Genomic DNA, 23,999 nt, shown 5'->3' with positions numbered 1-23,999 from the left:
AATAAAGTAACAGCCCATACCGAAAAAGAATCCTGCGTACGCCAGTGACGAGAAAATTTTTATTTCATTGTCCCCTCCTTGCAAGGTTGCTGGATCCGCCGTTGCCCAGTAGTACCCTTACGGCGAAACGTATCAAATCTCGCGAGACATCAAGATTTGCGTATCGACGAGACGAAAAATATATGTTTTTTGAAATTGTCAATTTTTGATGGGAAATGCCAAAAAAAAACAGAAAAGTGACATAGCTCCGCCCCCATAGCTGCGATTTTGGTCAGACTTTTATTGTTGTAAATGGTTTGATGTGGCGGATTCGAAAAACTAAGTTTCAATCATTGGCGCATCCATGGGGAAAAAAGGGGGAAATGGCGATATTTTCAACAAAACTTCAAAATGAGATCGATGCTTTTGGACTTACGATTTTTGAATTTTTTGCGAATTTTTCGTGCCAATTTTAATTCTGTCAGTGGCGTGATTACGGATTTTCTTCAGGGGTGACAACACAAAATCAGAGTGGTGCTTCTTCATTTAAGATTTTTGAATTGTTTGTAATTTTGTCGTCCGATTTCAACCCTATCAGGGGCATACTTACGTATTTTTTAAGGGGTGCGAGTTTTCTATAGGTGTGGGGGGCATTATGAGGTTTTTGCTTTTGGACTTAAGCTTTTTAAATATGTCTTGTGCCGATTTCAAACCTTTCAGGGGCGTACCTTCGTATTTTTTAAGTGGTGCGAGTTTTGTATAGGTGTGGGAGAATATGAGCTTTGTGCTTTTGGACTTAAGCCCTTTAAATTTGTTTGGTGCCGATCTCAAACCTTTCAGTGGCGTACCTTCGTATTTTTTAAGGGGTGCGAGTTTTGTATAGATGTGGGGGCAATATGAGGTTTGTACGTTTGAAATTTAGCTTTTTGAATTTCTTGCAATTTTTTCGTGCCGATTTAAACCCGATCAAGGGCGTGGTTTTGGGTTTTTTAAGGGGTACGATTTTTGTATAGGGATAGGGGACGGGTTACTCGAAAGAAATAAATTTCCGGTTTCATGACCCGTCTGTAAGTCCTTCTGCAAATTTTACTCCTTCTTTGTTAATACAAGTGGGGTGTCAAATGAAAGTTTATGACTCAAAGATGGTATTAAAGACGATAATTTTGATCTCGGGTATAGGGTTTTGAGTTGCGACCGGAGGTACCGTTTTAAACTCACAGAATAGTATAAGCGATATATTATTCGACGTACCTTAGCAAGATGTATATTTTTGGTTTTTTATAACGTTTCTGTTTAAAAAGTTTTAACCGGAAGTGCAATGTTATAGTATAGTATAGTATATTAGAGTATAGTATATTATAAAAGTATAGTATTCTATGGATTTAGTACGGCCTAACTAGTTCATCTATTTAATTTCCAGTTATTACACAGTGGCTTTTAATCCATGCCAACTTAACAGATTTTCCGTGTTGCTGAAGTTCTTTAATTTTATTTATTATATATAACTCAATGTAATTAAATTTTCATTTAAGTTTTATGACACTAATTTTATTTAAAGAGCCACTATAAATTATAAACTTTGAGTGATATTAGATAAATGAGTATTTTAATGGCTGTATTCAGCTGTGTATATTATAGTCATGAAAGAATTTACTTAATTTGACTGTTATTATTATTTATTTTTTATTACGTATTTTCTTTTTTTATTAGGTTATACATACCTACTTTCGATAATGAAAAAAGTCAATTTCTAAAATATTAATCTTTGTAGGCGTAAATTTTGTTTATTTTTTTTTGTTATTTAACTCTGTTTATGTAAATTTGAGATAATACAGATATTTTGGTAAACTATGTTTTATTTCAACATTTGCCTAAAATGAACTTGTAATCTTAAAAATTATTGATGACATTAATTCTTTAATAAAATCCATATTAATAAAGGATGTAGGCATCCATGCTAATTATAATTGAATAGGTCATTTCAAAAACAACATAAAATTATTATATAAGTCCATATTTGGAGTAAAATGACTTTTTGACACCACAATAATTTTAAAATTGAAATCAACCATTCCGCACGAAAATAATGCAAGTTACTGTTTAAAATATTGTATGGCAGGTCTGTATGTTTTCAGTTAGTTCGAAAAACAATGATTGTCCGTATCCATAACAATGAATTTAAAACATATAAAATTTATGTTTTAAATTCACTAACATTGATATGGATAAGGACATACATTGTTAATATTTTATAATATTATTATAGGTATATAATATATAAGTTTCTATGTATTTTGACTGTTTCTTGCTGAAAATAAAGACATTTTCTTATTTTTATTGTTTTTTTGTCTTTCAGAAACATGCATACCATAATACTTTAATTTTAAATTTAAAATATTACCTCAAAATACTCAACTATTAATGGAACAATTTTTGTTTCCTGAAAAATTTATATAATTGTGACATGTATTGTTTTCGAAATGACCGATTCAATTATAATATATTATAACCAGATCCTGGAAGCTCGTAATTCTATTGGATTATAAAACAAAATCAGTTTTTTATTCACATTATTTTTGTATATTTTTATAAAGTTATAAGTATGACGTATTTGTCAGTTGTCACTTTATGTTATGTCACTTTAGAAGTGACGTCACAGTTCTTTTAGTATTTTGTTTTCAGTTGTCAGTGTCTATGTGACGTCACGGTTCCTTTGAGATTTTGCTGCGGTGAGACAAACGTCGGTCTTCTGGCCAAAGTCTTTTAGGCGTCTGTCAATTAGTGGAGGGTTGAATAGTTCGTCTATGAGATGGTTTGGATGATCAGCGCTGCGATTCATGTATCTTCTGGAGTGGTCAGCAATCACATCATTGATTAAGGGAATGTTGAGGTCTGCATGAAGGGTTTGGTTTGACACGTACCATGGGGCTTTAGCTAACATACGAATAGTTTTTGACTGGAATGTCTGTAGTATTTTGGTGTTGGATGGTTTGCTACAGCCCCACAGCTCGATTCCGTATGGCCACACTGGTTTGAGTATTGTTTTATAGATGGTAAGTTTGTTTTTTAATGAAAGTGGCGACGGAAGGTTTAAAATAAATTTCCCACTTACGATCTCTCTTTCGCGTGCACTCTCAAATGTAATTTCAAACCAATTGCTCGACTATATTGCTTGAAACAAATCTCACACTTGTAAGGTTTCTCCCCAGTATACACTCTCAAATTTCACACTTGTAAGGCTTTTTCTCCAGTGTGTACTAAAAAATGCCTTTTCAAATGTGCCTTGTTACTAAATTGCTTAGAACAAATTTCACACTTGTGAGGTTGTTCACCAGTGTGCACTCTCAAATGCTCTTTCAAATTTACATTTTGACTAAATTGCTTAAAACAAATTTCACACTTGTAAGGTTTCTCTCCAGTGTGTACTCTCAAATGAACTTTCAAATTCCTTGTTTTACTAAACTGCTTAGAACAAATTTCACACTTGTAACGTTTTTCACCAGTGTGCCCTCTCAAATGTATTTTCAAATCACTTGCTCGCATAAATTTCTTAAGACAAATTTCACATGAGTGGGGTTTCTCTCCAGTATGCATCTTGTAATGCATTTTTAAATTTTGTTCTAGGCTAAATTGATTAAAACAAATTTCACACTTATAAGGTTTTTCTCCAGTGTGTATCCTTAAATGTCCTTTCAAACTCTTTGCTTGAGTAAATTGCTTAGAACAAATTTCACATTGATGAGGCTTTTCTCCAGTGTGTACTCTCAAATGTCTTTTCATATTTGGTTTAGTAACCTGCTTAAAACATATTTCACACTTGTAAGGTTTTTCTCCAGTGTGCACTCTCAAATGCTGTTTCAAGCGACTTGCTGATGGAAACTGCTTAGAACAAATTTCACACTTACAACATTTTTCACCAGTGTGCACTTTCAAATGTTTTTTCAAATGTCCATTAAGACTAAATTTCTTAAAACAAATTTCACATTTAAAAGGTTTCTTACCAGTGTGACCTGTTTTATGTATATCCAAAGAATTCTTATGAGAAAACTGTTTTAAACAAATATCACACTTGTAAGGCTTTTCTCCAGTGTGTATCCTTAAATGTCCTTTCAAACTTCCTTCTTGAGTAAATTGCTTAGAACAAATTTCACACTCGTGAGGTTTTTCAGCAGTGTGCACTCTCAAATGCCTTTTCAAATTTCCATATTGACTAAACTGCTTATAACAAATTTCACACTTATAACGTTTTTCACCAGTGTGTATCCTTAAATGTCGTTTCAAATTCCCTTCTTGAGTAAATTGCTTATAACAAATTTCACACTTATAAAGTTTTTCACCAGTGTGCACTTTCAAATGTTCTTTCAAATGTCCATTAAGACTAAATTTCTTAAAACAAATTTCACATTTGAAAGGTTTTTTACCAGTGTGACCTGTTTTATGTATATCCAAAGAATTCTTATGAGAAAACTGTTTTAAACAAATATCACACTTGTAAGGCTTTTCTCCAGTGTGTATCCTTAAATGTCTTTTCAAATTTCCTTCTTGAGTAAATTGCTTAGAACAAATTTCACACTTGTAAGGCTTCTCTCCAGTGTGTACTCTTAAATGCGTTTTTAATTGTTCATTTTGACTAAACTGCTTAAAACAAATTTCACACTTGTAAGGTTTTTCACCAGTGTGCACTTTCAAATGTTCTTTCAAATGTCCATTAAGACTAAATTGCTTAAAACAAATTTCACATTTTATTTCTTCATCAGGTCGACTCGCACCTTCTTCGTTACATGTATGTAAAGCTATTGTTTCCGTAATTTCCAATGTGTTCTTCTCCTCTCCGAGAGGGCCTAAAATAAAAGAAAAGATTTAACACAAGAGAAAGAAAAAAAAACAACTGAAACGGTAAAGAAACAACATGAAAAGAAAATTTTAATAACACGTCTCTATTGCCACATTATTTTACTGACAAAATTGTGGCAGTATGGCATTAGGGGTGGAGTGTTTGACTGGCTTAATAATTTATCTATCAAATCGCAAGCAGAAGGTTAAATTCAATAATTTTATGATAGATGAACTTAACATTGATATAGGTGTACAGGGTTATTCACTATATTTTGACCCCCCTGTAAACTGCTTTATTTACAGAATTAGAAAAAAATGTAAAATACAAAATATATTCCATTTTTAAGTTATGATTTTTTTACATATATATATATATATATATATATATATATATATATATATATCGTAATAGTGACGTCATCCATCTGGGCGTGATGACGTAATCGACTATTTTTGAAGTGAACACTTGTTTAGGGACGTTGTGCACTTTTTGGATAGGGGTAAAAGCATTGAATTCGCGACCGTCATCGCACTTTTTGGATGGGGTAAAAGCATTGAATTCGCGACCGTCATCGCTTCAGCGAAATAAATATTGTGCGTATATATTATAAATATGTCAAAGGTAAAGTTCATTGGGTGTGCAGCTGGAAATGAAAGCCAAAGTGTACTCTTTTCAACGAGCTAGCAATATTTCGTTTAATTTCTTAAACATCATCAGGCCAGTTGCTACAAAGTTATTACAAACTGGTGAAATTGTGCAATTTACATAATAAGTTAAAACACTTACTTGGATGAGCTTGTTAAGCCTCGATAGAAAAAGTTGATTCTCCTACAAGGATTACAAAAACTTCATCTACCATAATTGATTATACAGTCTCAGATTTCTCACCACTTGATGTCCACTCTACAATTATTAATGCTGGACTATCTGATCATGAAGCAGTTTATACGAAGTTTAAGATCTCCAGCAAACCCTCCTCGAAAACCCGACGTTTAGGCAGGATTTTTTCCACCCGGAACTTTCGTAAATTCCAAAATTTATGCTTAACCTCTGAGTGGCGCTTTCCTGCCATGGACGTGAATAATAATTTCAGTGAATTCTTAGATAAGCTTATCTGTATCTTCAATAAAGCATTTCCATTAATTGCAATTAAGCCAAAACATCACAAACCCTGGACTACTAAAGGTATCCGAATATCTTCCAAGAATATGCGTTCTCTTCTCTATATCAAGAAATTGACTACCAACGTCTCTATCACTGAATATATCACCAAGTATAGGGCAACCTATCTTAAACTTATAAAATCAGCTAAAAAAGTCTACTACCAGAACCGTCTGGGAAGCTCCAAAAGTGTTGCAAAAGAAACTTGGTCCATAATAAACGATCTTCGAAATAAAACCCACACTACTCAAACATTTTCCCTTCCAGACCCTGAAAATCTAAATGAATACTTTGTTAATGTGAGTAAAAATATTACATCAACTATTTTGCCACAACAAGATCCCATTTCATATCTCCCTAATTCAAGAAAGGTCTCGTATTCATTCTTTATAAAACCAGTCGTTAAATCTGAACTAATCCAAACAATTAATAGTATCAAAAGCAAATCTTCCTGTAGTACTGATGGTCTATCGATCAAAATTTTTTCTAATCTTCCAGAAAATGTGTTAGAAGTCCTCATCTCACTAATTACTGATTCTTTTGAGAAAGGTAAATTTCCAGAGTGCCTGAAGACAGCCATCATTATTCCTCTTCATAAGGGTGGTGAAATATCTAATACCTGCAATTATAGACCTATTGCACTACTACCGGTACTCTCCAAAATTATTGAGAGACTCATAAAAGCCCGACTTATGTCCTTTCTAGTTGAAAACAACATTTTATCACACAATCAGTTCGGCTTTTTAAATAATAAATGCACCACTGATGCCATGTTTTCTGTACTACATGAGGTTTATCAAGCACTGAACAATAATCTTTACACTGCCACCGTTTTTTTGTGACTATGCCAAAGCTTTTGATTGTGTAAATCACAACATTTTGATAAAAAAACTAAATTTCTACGGAATTCGAGGCATTTCTTTAGATTGGTTCCAATCTTACTTGGAAGATAGGAAACAACTGGTTAGAGCAAATGATAAGGACTCTAGTCTCAAAAACATTGTATGTGGGGTACCTCAAGGTTCAGTATTGGGTCCTCTACTTTTCCTTATCTTTATTAATGACATCACTAATCTAAAAATCGATGGAAACATCTTTCTTTTTGCTGATGATACCAGTATCACTTGGAGCAACTCAAATATTGCAACTCTTCATGCTACTATAACTTCTGATCTACTTACAATAAAAACCTGGTCTGACTCAAATTTACTCTCGTTTAACGTAGATAAAACAGTAGCATTGTCTTATAAAGGAGCTCTTCAACCCTTACCTCTTAATAACAGCCAGATCAGTACCGTTGATTCTGTAAAATTTCTTGGCATTTTTTTAGACAGCAACCTTAAATGGTCCCTCCATATCGATTTGTTACGGAAGAAACTCTCTTCAGCCTGCTATGCTATAAGATCTGTTTCGAATTAACTCAATTTAGCATCTTCCAAAATAACATATTTTTCTTTGTTCGAGTCACATCTTCGTTATGGTCTTCCTTTTTGGGGTTCTGGTACAGCTGCCCAATTCGATGTTATTTTCAAATTACAAAAAAGAGCTATAAGATATCTGTTTGGCCTCAGAAGAACAACACACTGCAGAAGTTACTTCAAAGATCACGGAATTTTAACCCTTCCATCTTTGTATATTTTAGAAACTGTTTGCTTAATTCGTAAACATCTACATGTCTTTCCACCAAGACCTAATCATCACTACTTCACGAGAAATTCTACGTTTGACGTCTATTTGCCGACCCCGTCCTCGGAGTTAGTAAAGAAATCGATATTATATTCCGCAAAAAAAATGTACAACCATCTCCCCCTACAACTAAAATCTGCACCATCTTTTCCCAAATTCCGTAAACTGACAAAAGCCTACCTGTCTGAAAGACCATATTATTCAGTAGAAGATTATTTTAGTCAATAACTAAGAAATTACAGTACCCTTTGCACAAGTAGTATTTTTATTATTTTTTATTATTTTTTTATCTATATTTGGGTGTCATATGCAGCAGCTTAACTTTTTAACTTTTAAACCTTTTTTATTAATTATTAGGTAGACTATGGATTTGCAATTTATTTAAATTTTTGCAATTGATTATTTCTGTTTTAACTTCGATTTATTTATTTATTTTATTTAACTTATTGACGATTTATGTAATTTTAGTAAATTGGATTGTTACTGTTTTGTTTTTTTTTACTATTTATAAGCTTTGTCGATAAAATTGTAAAATTTTTCATGGCAATAAAGCATATTTCTATTCTATTCTATTCTATTCTTTCTATCGAGGCTTAACAAGTTCTATCGAAGAAATTTTTTCTATCGAGGCTTAACAAGCTCATCCAAGTAAGTGTTTTAACTTATTATGTAAATTGCACAATTTCACCAGTTTGTAATAACTTTGTAGCAACTGGCCTGATGATGTTTAAGAAATTAAACGAAATATTGCTAGCTCGTTGAAAAGAGTACACTTTGGCTTTCATTTCCAGCTGCACACCCAATGAACTTTACCTTTGACATTGATATTAATTAGACAGCTGTGATCATCCTTCAGTTATTATAAATATGTATATATATATATATATATATATATATATATATATATATATATATATATATATATACAGTGATGAGCGCGCTAATAACCGGCAAAATAGCTCAAAAGATGGAGAAGATAATACATTGCGAAACAAAAAGAGATGAAACTAGTGGAGGTGGAAATTATCGTTAAAAACGTCGAAAGTAACATTACATTACATAGTCTTCCACCTTTAGACGTATCACAGGAGTATGACAACTGTCACTGTGACGGTAGAATTTTATAAAATACTACTGTCACAGACGTCTAAAGGTGGGAAACTATGTAATGTAATATTAATTAATAAGTTTATAACGATAATTTCCACCTCCACTAGTTTCATCTCTTTTTGTTTCGCAATGTATTATCTTCTCCATCTTTTGAGCTATTTTGCCGGTTATTCGCGTGCTCATCACTATATATATATATATATATATATATATATATATATATATATATATATATATATATATATATAAGATGAGAAGTTATTGGTTTAACGACCACTCGTACGATATCAATCAATGAAATAGAGAATGTGGAGAAATCCCCTTACGAATAATTCACACATCCACCATTTTGGGTTGGAAAAAATTTTTGAATAGAATTAAAAATCCAAACACTAGTTCTTAGAAATGTGTTTCGCCAAAATGGTGGATGTGTGAATTATTCGTAAGGGGATTTCTCCACATTCTCTATTTCATTGATTGATATCGTATGAGTGGTCGTTAAACCAATAACTTCTCATCTTTTGTTTTAAACATATGTTTTACTTCAAGTAATTAGGGAATTAAAACTTGAGACTGTCATTTTCAGAATTGGTGTAGATCTACGCTTCTGCTATGTCTTGGTCTCGAATGTTGTTTTTGAGTGGAATGTGTCTAAGGATATTCAACCTCTCATCCTTACCGATGAGCCCAGAGAGGTTGAAGAGGGCGAAACACATTTCTAAGAACTAGTGTTTGGATTTTTAATTCTATTCAAAAATTTTTTCCAACCCAAAATGGTGGATGTGTGAATTATTCGTAAGGGGATTTCTCCACATTCTCTATTTCATTGATTGATATCGTACGAGTGGTCGTTAAACCAATAACTTCTCATCTTTTGTTTTAAACATATGTTTTACTTCAAGTAATTAGGGAATTAAAACTTGAGACTGTCATTTTCAGAATTGGTGTAGATCTACGCTTCTGCTATGTCTTGGTCTCGAATGTTGTTTTTGAGTGGAATGTGTCTAAGGATATTCAACCTCTCATCCTTACCGATGAGCCCAGAGAGGTTGAAGAGGGCGAAACACATTTCTAAGAACTAGTGTTTGGATTTTTAATTCTATTCAAAAATTTTTTCCAACCCAAAATGGTGGATGTGTGAATTATTCGTAAGGGGATTTCTCCACATTGTTATGATCTGCTTCTTATTAATTTTATATTGATTATTCTTTATTTGATTACTTATTTAATTGTCTCAAATCATACAAAAAAAAAACAATAAAAAAATCTCAGGGTGCCTTTTTATAATCTTAAAAAAATGTCTAAATAATATTACGTTATACTTATCTTCTCTCGTGGGTTCAGTATCTCTTAGTTGATCCTAATCGGGTAAAAATAGGGAAAAGAAATAAAGCAAAATATTAAAATAAACATACAGAATTGTCTTTTATTTGTCAAAATCAATACTCTAAAATCTATCAAATCTAAAACCTGTGGACACAGATGTCCGAATGAAATCTTTACCACTTAAATTTATTATAGTTAAAAAAAAAACAATTTATCGGTTTATTCCCGATGACTTTGGTAAAACAAACTAAACAAAACAAATTTATGTATTCGCAAGATTAGCTATTCTTCCTATTTACTTTTAGAAATATTGGAATTTTAATTCATATGCCTTTTACTCAAAATTTTAGTTTCCGAACATAAAAATATCTTTCACATAAGTTGACTGACCTTTTGCTTCACTCACTCTGATGTCTTCTCGTGACCCAAAACAGCTCTCCCTCGTTGACTATGTTAAAGGCTACTCATCAAAGCCCTCTCCGTTCTCCAGCTTCAAAACTATCAGCATACCAGCACCAATTCTCCAACAAGCCGGGCCTCTTTTGACACGTACTCGATTCAAACAAAACTCCAAAAATTCTCTGCTCTCCTTCTCACAATAATACAGAATCAAAGAGGTATTTCGTCTCAATTTGATCTGTCTCTCGTTCCACTTTTCACCACTATTCTCCACTATCAAACAGCACTGGTACTTGCTAACTATCTATTCACGAAAAACGTCGAACTGCTCCTCAGCGATGCCAAAAACATAATGACTTCTTTTTCAAACTCTCTCAATCATCCAATCCACTTTTCCCCTTCCACATTGCCAAGAATCAGAAACATCGACTTTTCCATTCGACAAACAAAACAGTCACCCTCAAAATTATTCCGACTATCCAAAATTACTTTCTGAGAACTATCCAACATTTACTCGTGTTGAAACAAAGATACTAAAATTCCAAACTTTCTCCTAAAAACCACTTTTCTAGAAATTGATAATTACCTCTACCCTAAACAATCTTTTTCCATTTTAAATCTAAATACATCGTTATTTTCACTTTAATTATTCACAAAAGTCTTTAATGGTTCATCGGAAAGCTCATTAAAAAAAGAAATCCACTTACATCCAAACTAAATTCTAATAAATATTTACAGATCAATATACAGGGTGTATCAAATTTATGTGCCCGCGTTATAAAAAAAATTTAATTTAATTTTTATTTTGCCTTTGATAAAATTGAAAACACAATAACATCCCCGCCTTGTTTTGAGATAAAATCAGTATTAATAAGTGCAACAAAAATATGATTTTCTCTCGACAACAACACTTTTCTATTGTGTCAAAATATTGAGTCCCATCTGTAAAACAATTGCTTTCTTTTTCCCAGTGTCTGTACTTAGATAGGATAGGATAAGTTTTCGATCGAAAATTTCCTAAGTCTTTAGTCTCAAATGAATTTTCATACTTTTTGGCTACTCTGTTTTCTTCATTTATTAAATTTTCACATTCCCTCCATATTACACGCAGTTCCTTCTCCTTTTCTTCTCCACATATCAATTCTCTTTCTTTTTCCTCCGATTCTCTACACATGTTTATTGTGTATTCTGTCTTCCTCTTTAAATACCGCAGTCTCAATTGTATCTTTTCCGCTTTCTTTTTCTGGGCTCATCTCTTTTTTCGAGGAATCACAATCTTCATTTTCTTTTATCCATCTTCTTTCTTCATTTTCTTCTTCTGGGCTCATCTCTTTTTTCGAGGAATCCCAATTGTCAATTTCCTTTGTCACTCTTTTTTCTTCTTTTTCTTCTTCTGGGCTCATCTCCTTTTTCGAGGAAACCCAGGCTTCATTGTTTTTATTTATCTTCTGTTGCTTTCTCCTCTTTCTTCTCTGTCCTTGCTTCATTACCAAATTCATTTCCACCGTTTGTTTTTTGTCTGCATTATCCTTTTTTCGTTTCTCCTGTTCCTTGTCCATTTCCAGAATGTTCGGTTCTTCTTCTTTTCCATCTGTGATTTTCATCGTGTTATTTATGAAATCTATCACATGTTTTTCTGACAATTCATCCACTCCTACGATCATATCATGAATCATGTTTGGCATTATAACACATTGTAGTGCATAAAATTTCTTCCCCAATCGAACCTTTATTCGTATTCCTTCATTTATTGTTGCCAAAGTCCGTTTATTTGCGCCCACTAAATTTACCCTGGGAATTTTGTAAATCAAATTCGTCAAATCAACCTCTTCTATTAATTTCCTGTTAATCAAAGTAATTTCTGACCCAGTATCAATCATAATTTTAATCGGTTTCTCATTGATAAAACCATCTACAAATTTTAAATTATATCCACTTCCTTTATCATTATTTCCTGCTAATTTAATAAATTCCTTCGGGTGACAAAAAATTCCTGTTTGTTCTTTTGTTTTTAGTGAACGCTTTCGTGAAAAAACGATTGCTGTTCTTCTTCGCTTCTTCTTTCATCGCTTTGTCTCTCATCCTCATATTCGCCTATTTGCGTATTGTTTACCGGTCTTCTATTTTCTCTCGGTCTGTTGGACCCGTATCGGTTTCCACGATTTTCCTGTTCATTCCTTCTATTATCATTTCTGTCTCCTTGATTTGTGCGGGTGTTATTTCTATTCTGGTTTTCTCGGTATCTATCTTCGTTCCATTGCCGATTTCTTTGTTCATAGTTTCCTCTTCCATTTTCTCTATTTTCGTTTTCACTCCTCGGAATAAATTCTCTTCTTGTATAGTCTCTCCTAAAGTTTTGTCTTCTATCTCTATAGTCTTGATTTTCGCGTTGTTTATAATTTTCTTGCGATCTTCTTATTTCTCTTTCCCTCATTTTTGCTTTTCGTATTTGTAAAAATTGGCACAAACTGTCGATATCTTTGTAGTTTTGTAACGTTATGTGATCTTCTAAGGTATCTTCAAAATGTCTGGCTATCAGTTCTACTATCTGTTCGGACGAATAATTGTAGTGTAGGTGTTTTGCATTGTTGTATAATTGTAGCGCGTATGTTTGTTCTGAAATACCCATTCTATCATGGTACCTCCCATTTTGCAATTCCTTGTTTATTTCTAGCTGTTGTATTTTTCCCCAGAAATAACTCAGGAACTTTTGTTCGAATTTATGCCAATTGTCCAATTCTTCTTCCTTGCTATCGAACCATAAACTTGCCTCATCTTTAAGATGGTTCCTTATCGTTTCTTTGGCTGTCTCGAAATTACCGATGTGTCGTATTTTCTTTTTTAAATTGTTTATGAAAATTACTGGGTGTAATTTTTTTACATCCCCGCCAAATCTTATTTTCACATCCTCTGTACTATGGATAATCGTTTCTCTTCTTTCTCCGAAATTCTGTTGCGTCCTGTTTTCGGTGACTTGTTTTTCTATTTCTGTGATTCTTTTTTCCACTTCTTCTCTGTCTACTTGAATAGCATTTTCAAATTTTGCTTCCATTTCTTCTATCTTCTTGTCTTGTTCCGCCATTTCTTTCCTAACATTTTCTAAACAAACTTTTACTTCATTTTCATATTTGTCTAGACGCTGTCCCATTTTTATATTATTCTCTTCTATTGCTTGTTTCATTTTTTGTTGTGTTTCATCCATTTTTTGATCCATTTTTTGCTGTGATTCATCCATTTTTTGATTCATTTTTTGTTGTGATTCATCCATTTTTGACCCATTTTTTGTTGTGTTTCATCCATTTTCTGTTCTATTTTTTGTGACTGGAGTTGCATCAGTTGTAATAATTTATCTATTCCTGATAATTCCTGATTTTCTGATGCCATGATTGTTGTTTCGAAAATGTCTTCTTGTTCTATATGTTCTTCTTGTTCCAAATGTTCTTCTTGTTTTTTGTTTTCTTTGCTTTTGCTTCTGGTTGTTATCGACATTAGGTACGCTAATGGTGCGTTGTTGACGTGTATTTATCGCTCTGATATCAAACTCAAATCTACTGAGACCTATCGAGTAATAATAAAAAAAGTGAATATTGTTAAGAAGAAAGTAAGCAGCAGACAGACATAATTTTGTGGACAAAAATTGGTATGTAAAAGTTCTTATTTAAAGGTTATTTTTATTGACAAACTCGTGCTGTGACCTTCCGCGGTGTTGAACAGAGGGAAGGTTGAAGCGGAGAGCGGGGAAGTCAATGATAAGAACAAAACAGTATTGATAACCGATAGAGATACAATCGAACCTACACAGTGGCGGAACACTATTAGTCCAACAAAATGGAAGAAATGATGAAAGAAATGTTATCAGAATTTAAACAAATGCTATCAGAATTTAAAGAGATGAGGTGTGACATGAAAATATATCGAGAAGAAATAATTAATCTTAAAACTTAAAATGCTGACATGAAAAAGGAGATAGAGAAACTACATGAGAAAATAGAAATTGCAGAAAAAAGAGAAAGAAAAAACAATATCATTATTAAAGGATTAGAAATAATTGGAGATGACCATAACCAGATGAAAGAACAATAATATAGTATCGCACTTAGGAGTTCAGGCAGAAATTAAAAAGGTTACGAAACTCTCAAATAACGTTTGCAAAGTAGAAATGAATACCACCGAAGACAAAATAAAAATAATGCAAAATAAGAAAAAATATAAGCAAGTAAAAGAACTTAACATATTCATTGATGATGATTTAACTTACAACGAGAGGAAAATACAAAAAAATATAAGAGAAAAATGAAAAGAAGAACGAGCCAAAGGTAATAAAGTCATTATTAGATATAATAAACTCATAATAAATGATGAACTATGGACCTGGAATAGATCTCAAGAAAAACTTGAGCTCAATAAAAATCTAATAAGCAATAAGGCCACAAAAAACTAACTAACTGCCGGACCGAAAATAAAGGAACGGAACTGGCTATGAACAAGGACAAGAAAATGGTAAATGCATGCAGTAATACAAACATAACCAAAACATCAAAGCAAAGAAGAAATAAAGGTGAATATTGGAAAATTGGAACATGGAATATTAAAAGTATAACTGGGAAAGAAATAGAACTAATAGAAGAATTTGAAACAACGGAATTAGACATACTAGCAATAACTGAGACTAAGAAAAAAGGTAAAGGTGAAATAAAATTAGAGAATGAACACACAATGATATATAGTGGAGTCCGAGAAGATCAAAGAGCAGCTGCAGGAGTAGGATGTATAATACATAAAAGTATGGAGAAACAAATAGGTGATTGGAAAGCATGGTCCGAAAGAATATTGAGTATCGAAATTAATAATACAGAGAATAATCGCATAAAAACTGTAATAGTAGTTTATGGCCCAAACGAAGACGACACAGCATACAACAAAGATGAATTTTGGCATGAGTTGACACTGATAACAGAAAGCGCTAAAGGAGAGATATACATAATAGGCGACTTCAATAGTAGAGTTGGAACAAGAGATGAGTTATACACAAGATGCATAGGACAGTATGGAGAGCAGACTAGAAATAATAATGGGAGAAGAATGCTTGAATTTTGCACTATCCACAACTTGATTATAACTAACATATTTTTTAAGCACAAAGATATCCATATGTACACAAGAGAAGTAAAGAGCCGTAACGAAAAATCCATAATTGACTATGTACTAGTTGAAAGCAACGACAGAAAAAAAGTTATGAATACTAAAGTACATAGAGGCCCAGAAATAGGTAGTGATCACTATATGGTTGTTGCAAAGATAAGAGAGAAAACAATAGACATAAAAGTTAATCGACCAGATAATCAAACAATGGTAACGGTGGAGACAATTAATACTTATAAACTCAGAAATAAAGAAACAGCAAGAGACTATGAGAAGAAAGTAAACGAAAAACTAAATAATACAATAGAAACGAACGAAGAGAATATAAACCAAGCGTGGAATTGGTTTAAACAGCTATTACTAGACTCAGCTAAAGAAGTATGCGGAATAAGTAAAACAAATCCCACGAAAAAACAGACAGCTTGGTGGACAGAACAAATAAAAACACAAGTAAAAGCTAAGAAAAAAGCATGGAAACAATATCTGCAAAACAAGACAAACGAATACTACAACATTTATAAAAATGAAAGAAAAAAAGTAAAGCTACTAGTAACTGCAGCTAAAAAGGAAACATGGACAAAATTTGGTGATAAAATGGAACAAGACAGTAAAAGTAATCAAAAGCTCTTCTATAGAACACTAAAAACATTAAGAACAGAGAACAAACAAAAAGTACACAATATTAAGAGTAAAAATGGAAGCTTATTAGCAGAACCAACTCAAATAATGAATAGATGGCAAGAATACTTTGAAGAACTATTGAACCATGACAACAATACAGAAACCAATACTGAACCAGAAGAAACACCTGAAGAAAATGTAGAAGAACCAATAACATTAGAAGAACTACAAGAAGCCATAAAACAGCTAAAATATGGAAAAGCTCCGGGAATTGACAAAGTAACGGTGGAAATAATAAAAAACATGGGACAACAAGGAACTGAAATACTACTAGAAATAATGAATAAAGTATGGAAAGATGAAACATTACCAGAGGACTGGAAAACCGCATTGATAGTTCCCATACATAAGAAAGGTGACAAAAGAGAATGTAATAACTACAGAGGATTGACATTGCTATGTGTATCCATGAAAATATTAGAGAAAATCATAGATAAACGAATAAGAATAATCGCGGAAGATACACTAGACGAGTCACAAAGTGGTTTCAGAAGCGGAAGGAGCATACAAGATCATATATTCACGCTAAAACAAATAGGCGAAAAAGCGCTTCAAGAGAAAAAGAACATATACTTAGCCTTCTTAGACCTAGAAAAGGCCTTCGACAAAGTACCCAGACAGAGAGTGTGGAAAGTGCTAAGAGAGAAAGGTGTAGGACATAAAATGATACGAATCATCCAGAAAATATATAGTCAGAATGTGAACTCGGTGATTAGTAACAACAATAGATCAAACACTTTCACAGTAACAGGAGGACTAAGACAAGGCGGAGCTCTTAGCCCAACGCTGTTTATATTGTTTATGGACCAAATAATTAAAAGATGCACAATAGAAAGCAGAAAATTAAATGTTGGACACAGATATCTTCGTAGAGTAGAAATATCAGAAGGAGTGTTTGCAGACGACTTGGTGTTAATTGCAAGAAGTGAAAAAGATTTTCACAGAACACAGAACAGAGTATTCATCGAAAATGAAATGGTAATAAACAAAAGCAAGACCAAAGTACTACAGATCGGTGAAGAGAGACAGGAGCTAAGAATAGAAATTGAAGGAACACAAATTGAATAAGTGAAAACTTTCTCTTATCTAGGTGTAATAATTGACCAGGCAGGCACTCAAGATGCTGAAGTAAACAATAGAATAGACAAAACAATAAAGCTGTACCATACAATGAATAAAAAATTTATCAGTAGAAAAGAAATTTCAAGAGAAACAAAAATAAAAGTGTTCAAATCAATCTATAGACCAGTACTAACCTTCGGCAGCGAATCTTGGGTCTTAACAAACCGACAAAAAAGCAAGATCCAAGCCATGGAAATGAAGTTCCTGAGAAGAGTAAAAGGCGTCACTAAATTAGACCGACTACGGAATGTAGACATAAGAAGAGAGTTAAAAATACCATCCACATTGGAGTATATAGAGCAAAGACAATTATGTTGGTGGGAACATCTACAACGAATGAAAGAAACTAGACCAGTTCGAAGAGTATGGGAAGCAAAAATATCAAAAAATAGGAAGAGAGGAAGACCCAGACAAACATGGGATAAATCAATAGGAGCCATTCTGCAAAAGAAAAGATCAAACTGGATAGATGCCAAAGCGATAGCACAAGACAGAAAAGAGTGGAAAAAATTTGTATATAGATAATTGATACTTTTATAGAATTAATGAAATTAATTTTAGAAATGTAGAATTAGATGTAAAAGTGTAATTTGTATATTTGTAAGTACCTATGTAAAACTAGATATGTTAATTTGGTAGATTAATGTTGCAACCCTACACCATTGTATGGTAGAAGGGATATGATTATATATATATGAAAATTACTGGGTGTAATTTTTTTACATCCCCGCCAAATCTTATTTTCACATCCTCTGTACTATGGATAATCGTTTCTCTTCTTTCTCCGAAATTCTGTTGCGTCCTGTTTTCGGTGACTTGTTTTTCTATTTCTGTGATTCTTTTTTCCACTTCTTCTCTGTCTACTTGAATAGCATTTTCAAATTTTGATTCCATTTCTTCTATCTTTTTGTCTTGTTCCGCCATTTCTTTCCTAACATTTTCTAAACAAACTTTTACTTCATTTTCATATTTGTCTAGACGCTGTCCCATTTTTATATTATTCTCTTCTATTGCTTGTTTCATTTTTTGTTGTGTTTCATCCATTTTTGATCCATTTTTTGCTGTGATTCATCCATTTTTTGATTCATTTTTTGTTGTGATTCATCCATTTTTTACCTATTTTTTGTTGTGTTTCATCCATTTTCTGTTCTATTTTTTGTGACTGGAGTTGCATCAGTTGTAATAATTTATCTATTCCTGATAATTCCTGATTTTCTGATGCCATGATTGTTGTTTCGAAAATGTCTTCTTGTTCTATATGTTCTTCTTGTTCCAAATGTTCTTCTTGTTTTTTGTTTTCTTTGCTTTTGCTTCTGGTTGTTATCGACATGTATTTAAATTTTATCCCCGCCTAATATGAAACTCGAAATTACCTTGTATGCTGTCGAGACGAAAATTTTCCTCTCCCCAAATAAAATCAATTTATCCCACAAATTTTTAAATATTTCAAATTTCAAATCAATCAAAAATAAAATAAATATGTAAAAACTGTACCTAGATAAAAAAAATTCAAATATTTCAAAAATTTTAAATATATCAACTTTTTCCGACGGGCAAATAAATTTTCCTTCACCTGTTTTTCCGTTTCCTATTCCCTTCAAATTCACAACTAGAGATACTTTTATGTCCTACGTTGGTTCGCCATTTTGTTATGATCTGCTTCTTATTAATTTTATATTGATTATTCTTTATTTGATTACTTATTTAATTGTCGCAAATCATACAAAAAAAAAACAATAAAAAAATCTCAGGGTGCCTTTTTATAATCTTAAAAAAATGTCTAAATAATCTTACGTTATACTTATCTTCTCTCGTGGGTTCAGTATCTCTTAGTTGATCCTAATCGGGTAAAAATAGGGAAAAGAAATAAAGCAAAATATTAAAATAAACATACAGAATTGTCTTTTATTTGTCAAAATCAATACTCTAAAATCTATCAAATCTAAAACCTGTGGACACAGATGTCCGAATGAAATCTTTACCACTTAAATTTATTATAGTTAAAAAAAAACAATTTATCGGTTTGTTCCCGATGACTTTGGTAAAACAAACTAAACAAAACAAATTTATGTATTCGCAAGATTAGCTATACTTCCTACTTACTTTTAGAAATATTGGAATTTTAATTCATATGCCTTTTACTCAAAATTTTAGTTTCCGAACATAAAAATATCTTTCACATAAGTTGACTGACCTTTTGCTTCACTCACTCTGATGTCTTCTCGTGATCCAAAACAGCTCTCCCTCGTTGACTATGTTAAAGGCTACTCATCAAAGCCATACCAGCACCAATTCTCCAACAAGCCGGGCCTCTTTTGACACGTACTCGATTCAAACAAAACTCCAAAAATTCTCTGCTCTCCTTCTCACAATAATACAGAATCAAAGAGGTATTTCGTCTCAATTTGATCTGTCTCTCGTTCCACTTTTCACCACTATTCTCCACTATCAAACAGCACTGGTACTTGCTAACTATCTATTCACGAAAAACGTCGAACTGCTCCTCAGCGATGCCAAAAACATAATGACTTCTTTTTCAAACTCTCTCAATCATCCAATCCACTTTTCCCCTTCCACATTGCCAAGAATCAGAAACATCGACTTTTCCATTCGACAAACAAAACAGTCACCCTCAAAATTATTCCGACTATCCTAATTACTTTCTGAGAACTATCCAACATTTACTCGTGTTGAAACAAAGATACTAAAATTCCAAACTTTCTCCTAAAAACCACTTTTCTAGAAATTGATAATTACCTCTACCCTAAACAATCTTTTTCCATTTTAAATCTAAATACATCGTTATTTTCACTTTAATTATTCACAAAAGTCTTTAATGTTTCATCGGAAAGCTCATTAAAAAAAGAAATCCACTTACATCCAAACTAAATTCTAATAAATATTTACAGATCAATATACAGGGTGTATCAAATGTATGTGCCCGCGTTATAAAAAAAAATTAATTTAATTTTTATTTTGCTTTTGATTGATAAAATTGAAAACACAATAATATATATATATATATATATATATATATATATATATATATATATCCTCTAAGGTAACAACTGATCTGGTAGGCAAGAAGGGGTTGAAGTTATTGGGTATGCAACTGATTGAAAGCCAAGTGATACTCTGTTCAACAAATCATTATATTTCGACAATTTTCATTGTCATCATCAGATGAGTGTGTGTGTGTTCACAAAGAGGGGATGGCATTAGATCATCAGATGAGAGCTACAAATATTTAAACATGGTACATTTTTTTTTATAATACAATTTCTTTGTTAATTATGTCTTACTTGATTGAGGTTAGTGGCAATGATCTTCAACATCAAGTACTTTGCAGTATGAGACCGTGTGGGTTACAGCTTTAGTTGGTATTATTTCCATTGAGTTATTATAAATATTGTATAATTTACTATCACAATAATAAAAGGACGAACACAATACACTTTAAAATCAAAACAAAAACGTTTGTTAATCGACTGTCATTAAGGTTAAGTACCAGAATATCAAACATCGAATGTTGCTATTTTATGTGAGAAAATAATTAGTTCCATGTCACTAATGTCACAGAGGCTTATTTAATTGAAGTTTACTATACCGGTTGTCTCTTAGTTTTGAAATTTATTATTATATTTTATGTTATGTTAGTTATTTATTTAGGATGTGTGTTAATTTATGTTGTTTTTCCAGATTTAGTAAATAAGCGTAAATCTCACTCAGATGCTCGACATCTGATTTCTTATTTATCAAGTAATCAGTTTGGGTGATAAATGCCATCTCAAGGAAGAGTCTTTTGTTGAGGTTATTTTCCATTGCAAGGATCTTTGTTTCATTATAGTTGATTATATGTTGTTCGTCATGTACGTGTTTTGCAAGGGAGCATCTATCAGGGTATAGTCTACTGTCACTTTTATGTGATGCAATACGGCCTTTAAGATGTCTATTTGTTTGTCCAATGTATTGTTTGTTGCAACTTGCACAAGGAATACAATAGACGATATTCGACAACTGGTCTGTAGGTGTTTTGTCTTTGATCTTAGTGAAAATGGAACCGATTGTTAGAACTGTGTAATTGGCTATTTTTATATTCTCGTCGACTGATTTAAAAATTCGTGTAAGTTTCGGTGTTAAGTCTTGTATGAATGGTAATTTAAAGTATTTACGTGGGGTTAATATAGCGTCGGTTGTGTCTATTGTGGGATTAATGTTTTGTGGTATGTGAGCAGGGTTGGTTTGTGTTTCGGGTAATGTATCATTAGTTGTGTTAAATAGCAGTTTAGTGATTAGTGTGTTTGGGTATGAGTTGTCTAGGAAGAGCTGACGGATGAGTTTTAAGTTTTTATTATGGAACGACTGATCTGAAATTTGTAAGATTCTATTTTTCATTTGTTTTATAAGATTGATTTTTGTATTGTGCTTATGATATGACCAGTAGTTAATATATCTTCCGGAGCTAATGGGTTTCCTGTACCAATCTGTTATTATTACGTTGTTATTGCTGCGTATTAGTTTGGTGTCTAGGAATGGGACTGATTGGTGTTTGTCTTCTGTTTCCACTGTAAATTGGATATGTGGGTCGAAATCGTTAAAGATGTATAAAAGTTCATTTATCATATCTTTTGGTAGGGCTAAGATTATATCGTCGACATATTTCTTTAGGAAGGTTATTCTGAATGGAAGAACAGGAATGACTGTATCTAAAAGGTCGTCCATAACATATGAGGCCAGAATAGAACTCACACAACCCCCCATGGGGGTGCCTATTTTTTGTTTATATATTTTGTTGTTAAATGAGAAATATGTGTTGTTAAATAGAAAGCTGACTAGTGCTAAGAAGGTATCTTTATTAATTTTACAATGTTTTGTTATGTCAGACCAATGTTTGTTTATGGATCTTAAGCAAGCCTCGAGATAGATGTTTGTAAAAAGAGAAACGACATCCAAGCTAATTAAAACGTAATCGTTCGGTAGTTGTAATCCGTTAAATGTTGTTTTTACGTCGAATGAGTCCTTTATGTAGTAATCATTGTCAAGGTCATATGCTGCAGTTAGGATGTTTTTAACAAAATTGGCAATATTTTCAGTTGGAGAGTTAATTGATGAAACAATAGGTCTTAGTGATAATGTCGGTTTGTGTATTTTTGGTAATGCATAGAATTTTGGAGAGTTACTATTATATTTCGTTAGTTGTTTTTTGGTAGGTTCATCAATAAAGTTTCTGTTAAGTAAATTCTGTACTAATTTATTGCTTTCTTTTTGTGTTGTAAGTGTTGGGTCAGACTTTAATTCTAAATATATTTTATTATTTTCAAGGAGTTGTTGCGATAACTCTGTATAGTCCGTTCGTTTCATGATCACAGTAACGTTTCCTTTGTCTGATCTAGTGACTATCAGTTCTGGATGTTGTCTGAGAAATTTCTTTGTTTTGACTAGTAAATAGTGAAAGTAGTGAAACCAAATCATTAATAGTATCAATGAACAGACTTTCATCGAATTTGCTAGCAAACAACTAATAGTTTATAACAGATTATATCACATAACTAAAGCAATACAAATCAATAAATTAGAAAAACTGAAACATAACTTTGAATCTATTCATTTTAATACAAAACCAAACTGGATAAAAAACATTAGTAATGTAGACATACCCAAAGATATTGAAAAATTTCTAGCACTAGGCCCAAAGTTTAGTATTGAACCAAAAGTAAATCATGACGTAACAATAAAAAACCTACTTGCTGACATTGACTTGGTAACTTCTTCAATTAAAGACGAACAAACAAAAATAATCACAAGAGCTAGATCTACAAACGTACTCACTAACTACGCTAAACACAACAAAAAGACCAATAACTACTTTCACTATTTACTAGTCAAAACAAAGAAATTTCTCAGACAACATCCAGAACTGATAGTCACTAGATCAGACAAAGGAAACGTTACTGTGATCATGAAACGAACGGACTATACAGAGTTATCGCAACAACTCCTTGAAAATAATAAAATATATTTAGAATTAAAGTCTGACCCAACACTTACAACACAAAAAGAAAGCAATAAATTAGTACAGAATTTACTTAACAGAAACTTTATTGATGAACCTACCAAAAAACAACTAACGAAATATAATAGTAACTCTCCAAAATTCTATGCATTACCAAAAATACACAAACCGACATTATCACTAAGACCTATTGTTTCATCAATTAACTCTCCAACTGAAAATATTGCCAATTTTGTTAAAAACATCCTAACTGCAGCATATGACCTTGACAATGATTACTACATAAAGGACTCATTCGACGTAAAAACAACATTTAACGGATTACAACTACCGAACGATTACGTTTTAATTAGCTTGGATGTCGTTTCTCTTTTTACAAACATCTATCTCGAGGCTTGCTTAAGATCCATAAACAAACATTGGTCTGACATAACAAAACATTGTAAAATTAATAAAGATACCTTCTTAGCACTAGTCAGCTTTCTATTTAACAACACATATTTCTCATTTAACAACAAAATATATAAACAAAAAATAGGCACC

At 32.4% G+C, this 23,999-nt stretch overlaps 1 protein-coding gene across 1 annotated transcript; it reads right to left on the bottom strand.

The window, feature by feature from the left end:
- Positions 1 to 2,548: 2,548 nt before the first annotated feature.
- On the bottom strand, positions 2,549 to 21,838 carry LOC126885375 (zinc finger protein 431-like). The gene is made up of 2 exons (XM_050651934.1): positions 21,169 to 21,838; positions 2,549 to 4,820 (listed from the first exon to the last, which is right to left on the bottom strand). Exons 1-2 carry the CDS (start codon positions 21,836 to 21,838, stop codon positions 3,205 to 3,207), a joined length of 2,286 nt encoding a protein of 761 aa, XP_050507891.1. The 3' UTR covers positions 2,549 to 3,204.
- Between the last annotated feature and the right edge of the window lie 2,161 nt (positions 21,839 to 23,999).

The sequence above is a fragment of the Diabrotica virgifera genome, chromosome 5 (genome assembly GCF_917563875.1).
Source record: "Diabrotica virgifera virgifera chromosome 5, PGI_DIABVI_V3a".
In the NCBI taxonomy this organism is placed as follows: domain Eukaryota; kingdom Metazoa; phylum Arthropoda; class Insecta; order Coleoptera; family Chrysomelidae; genus Diabrotica; species Diabrotica virgifera.
Note: the sequence above shows the minus strand (reverse complement) of the source record. Positions and strands in the feature narration are given on the sequence as shown.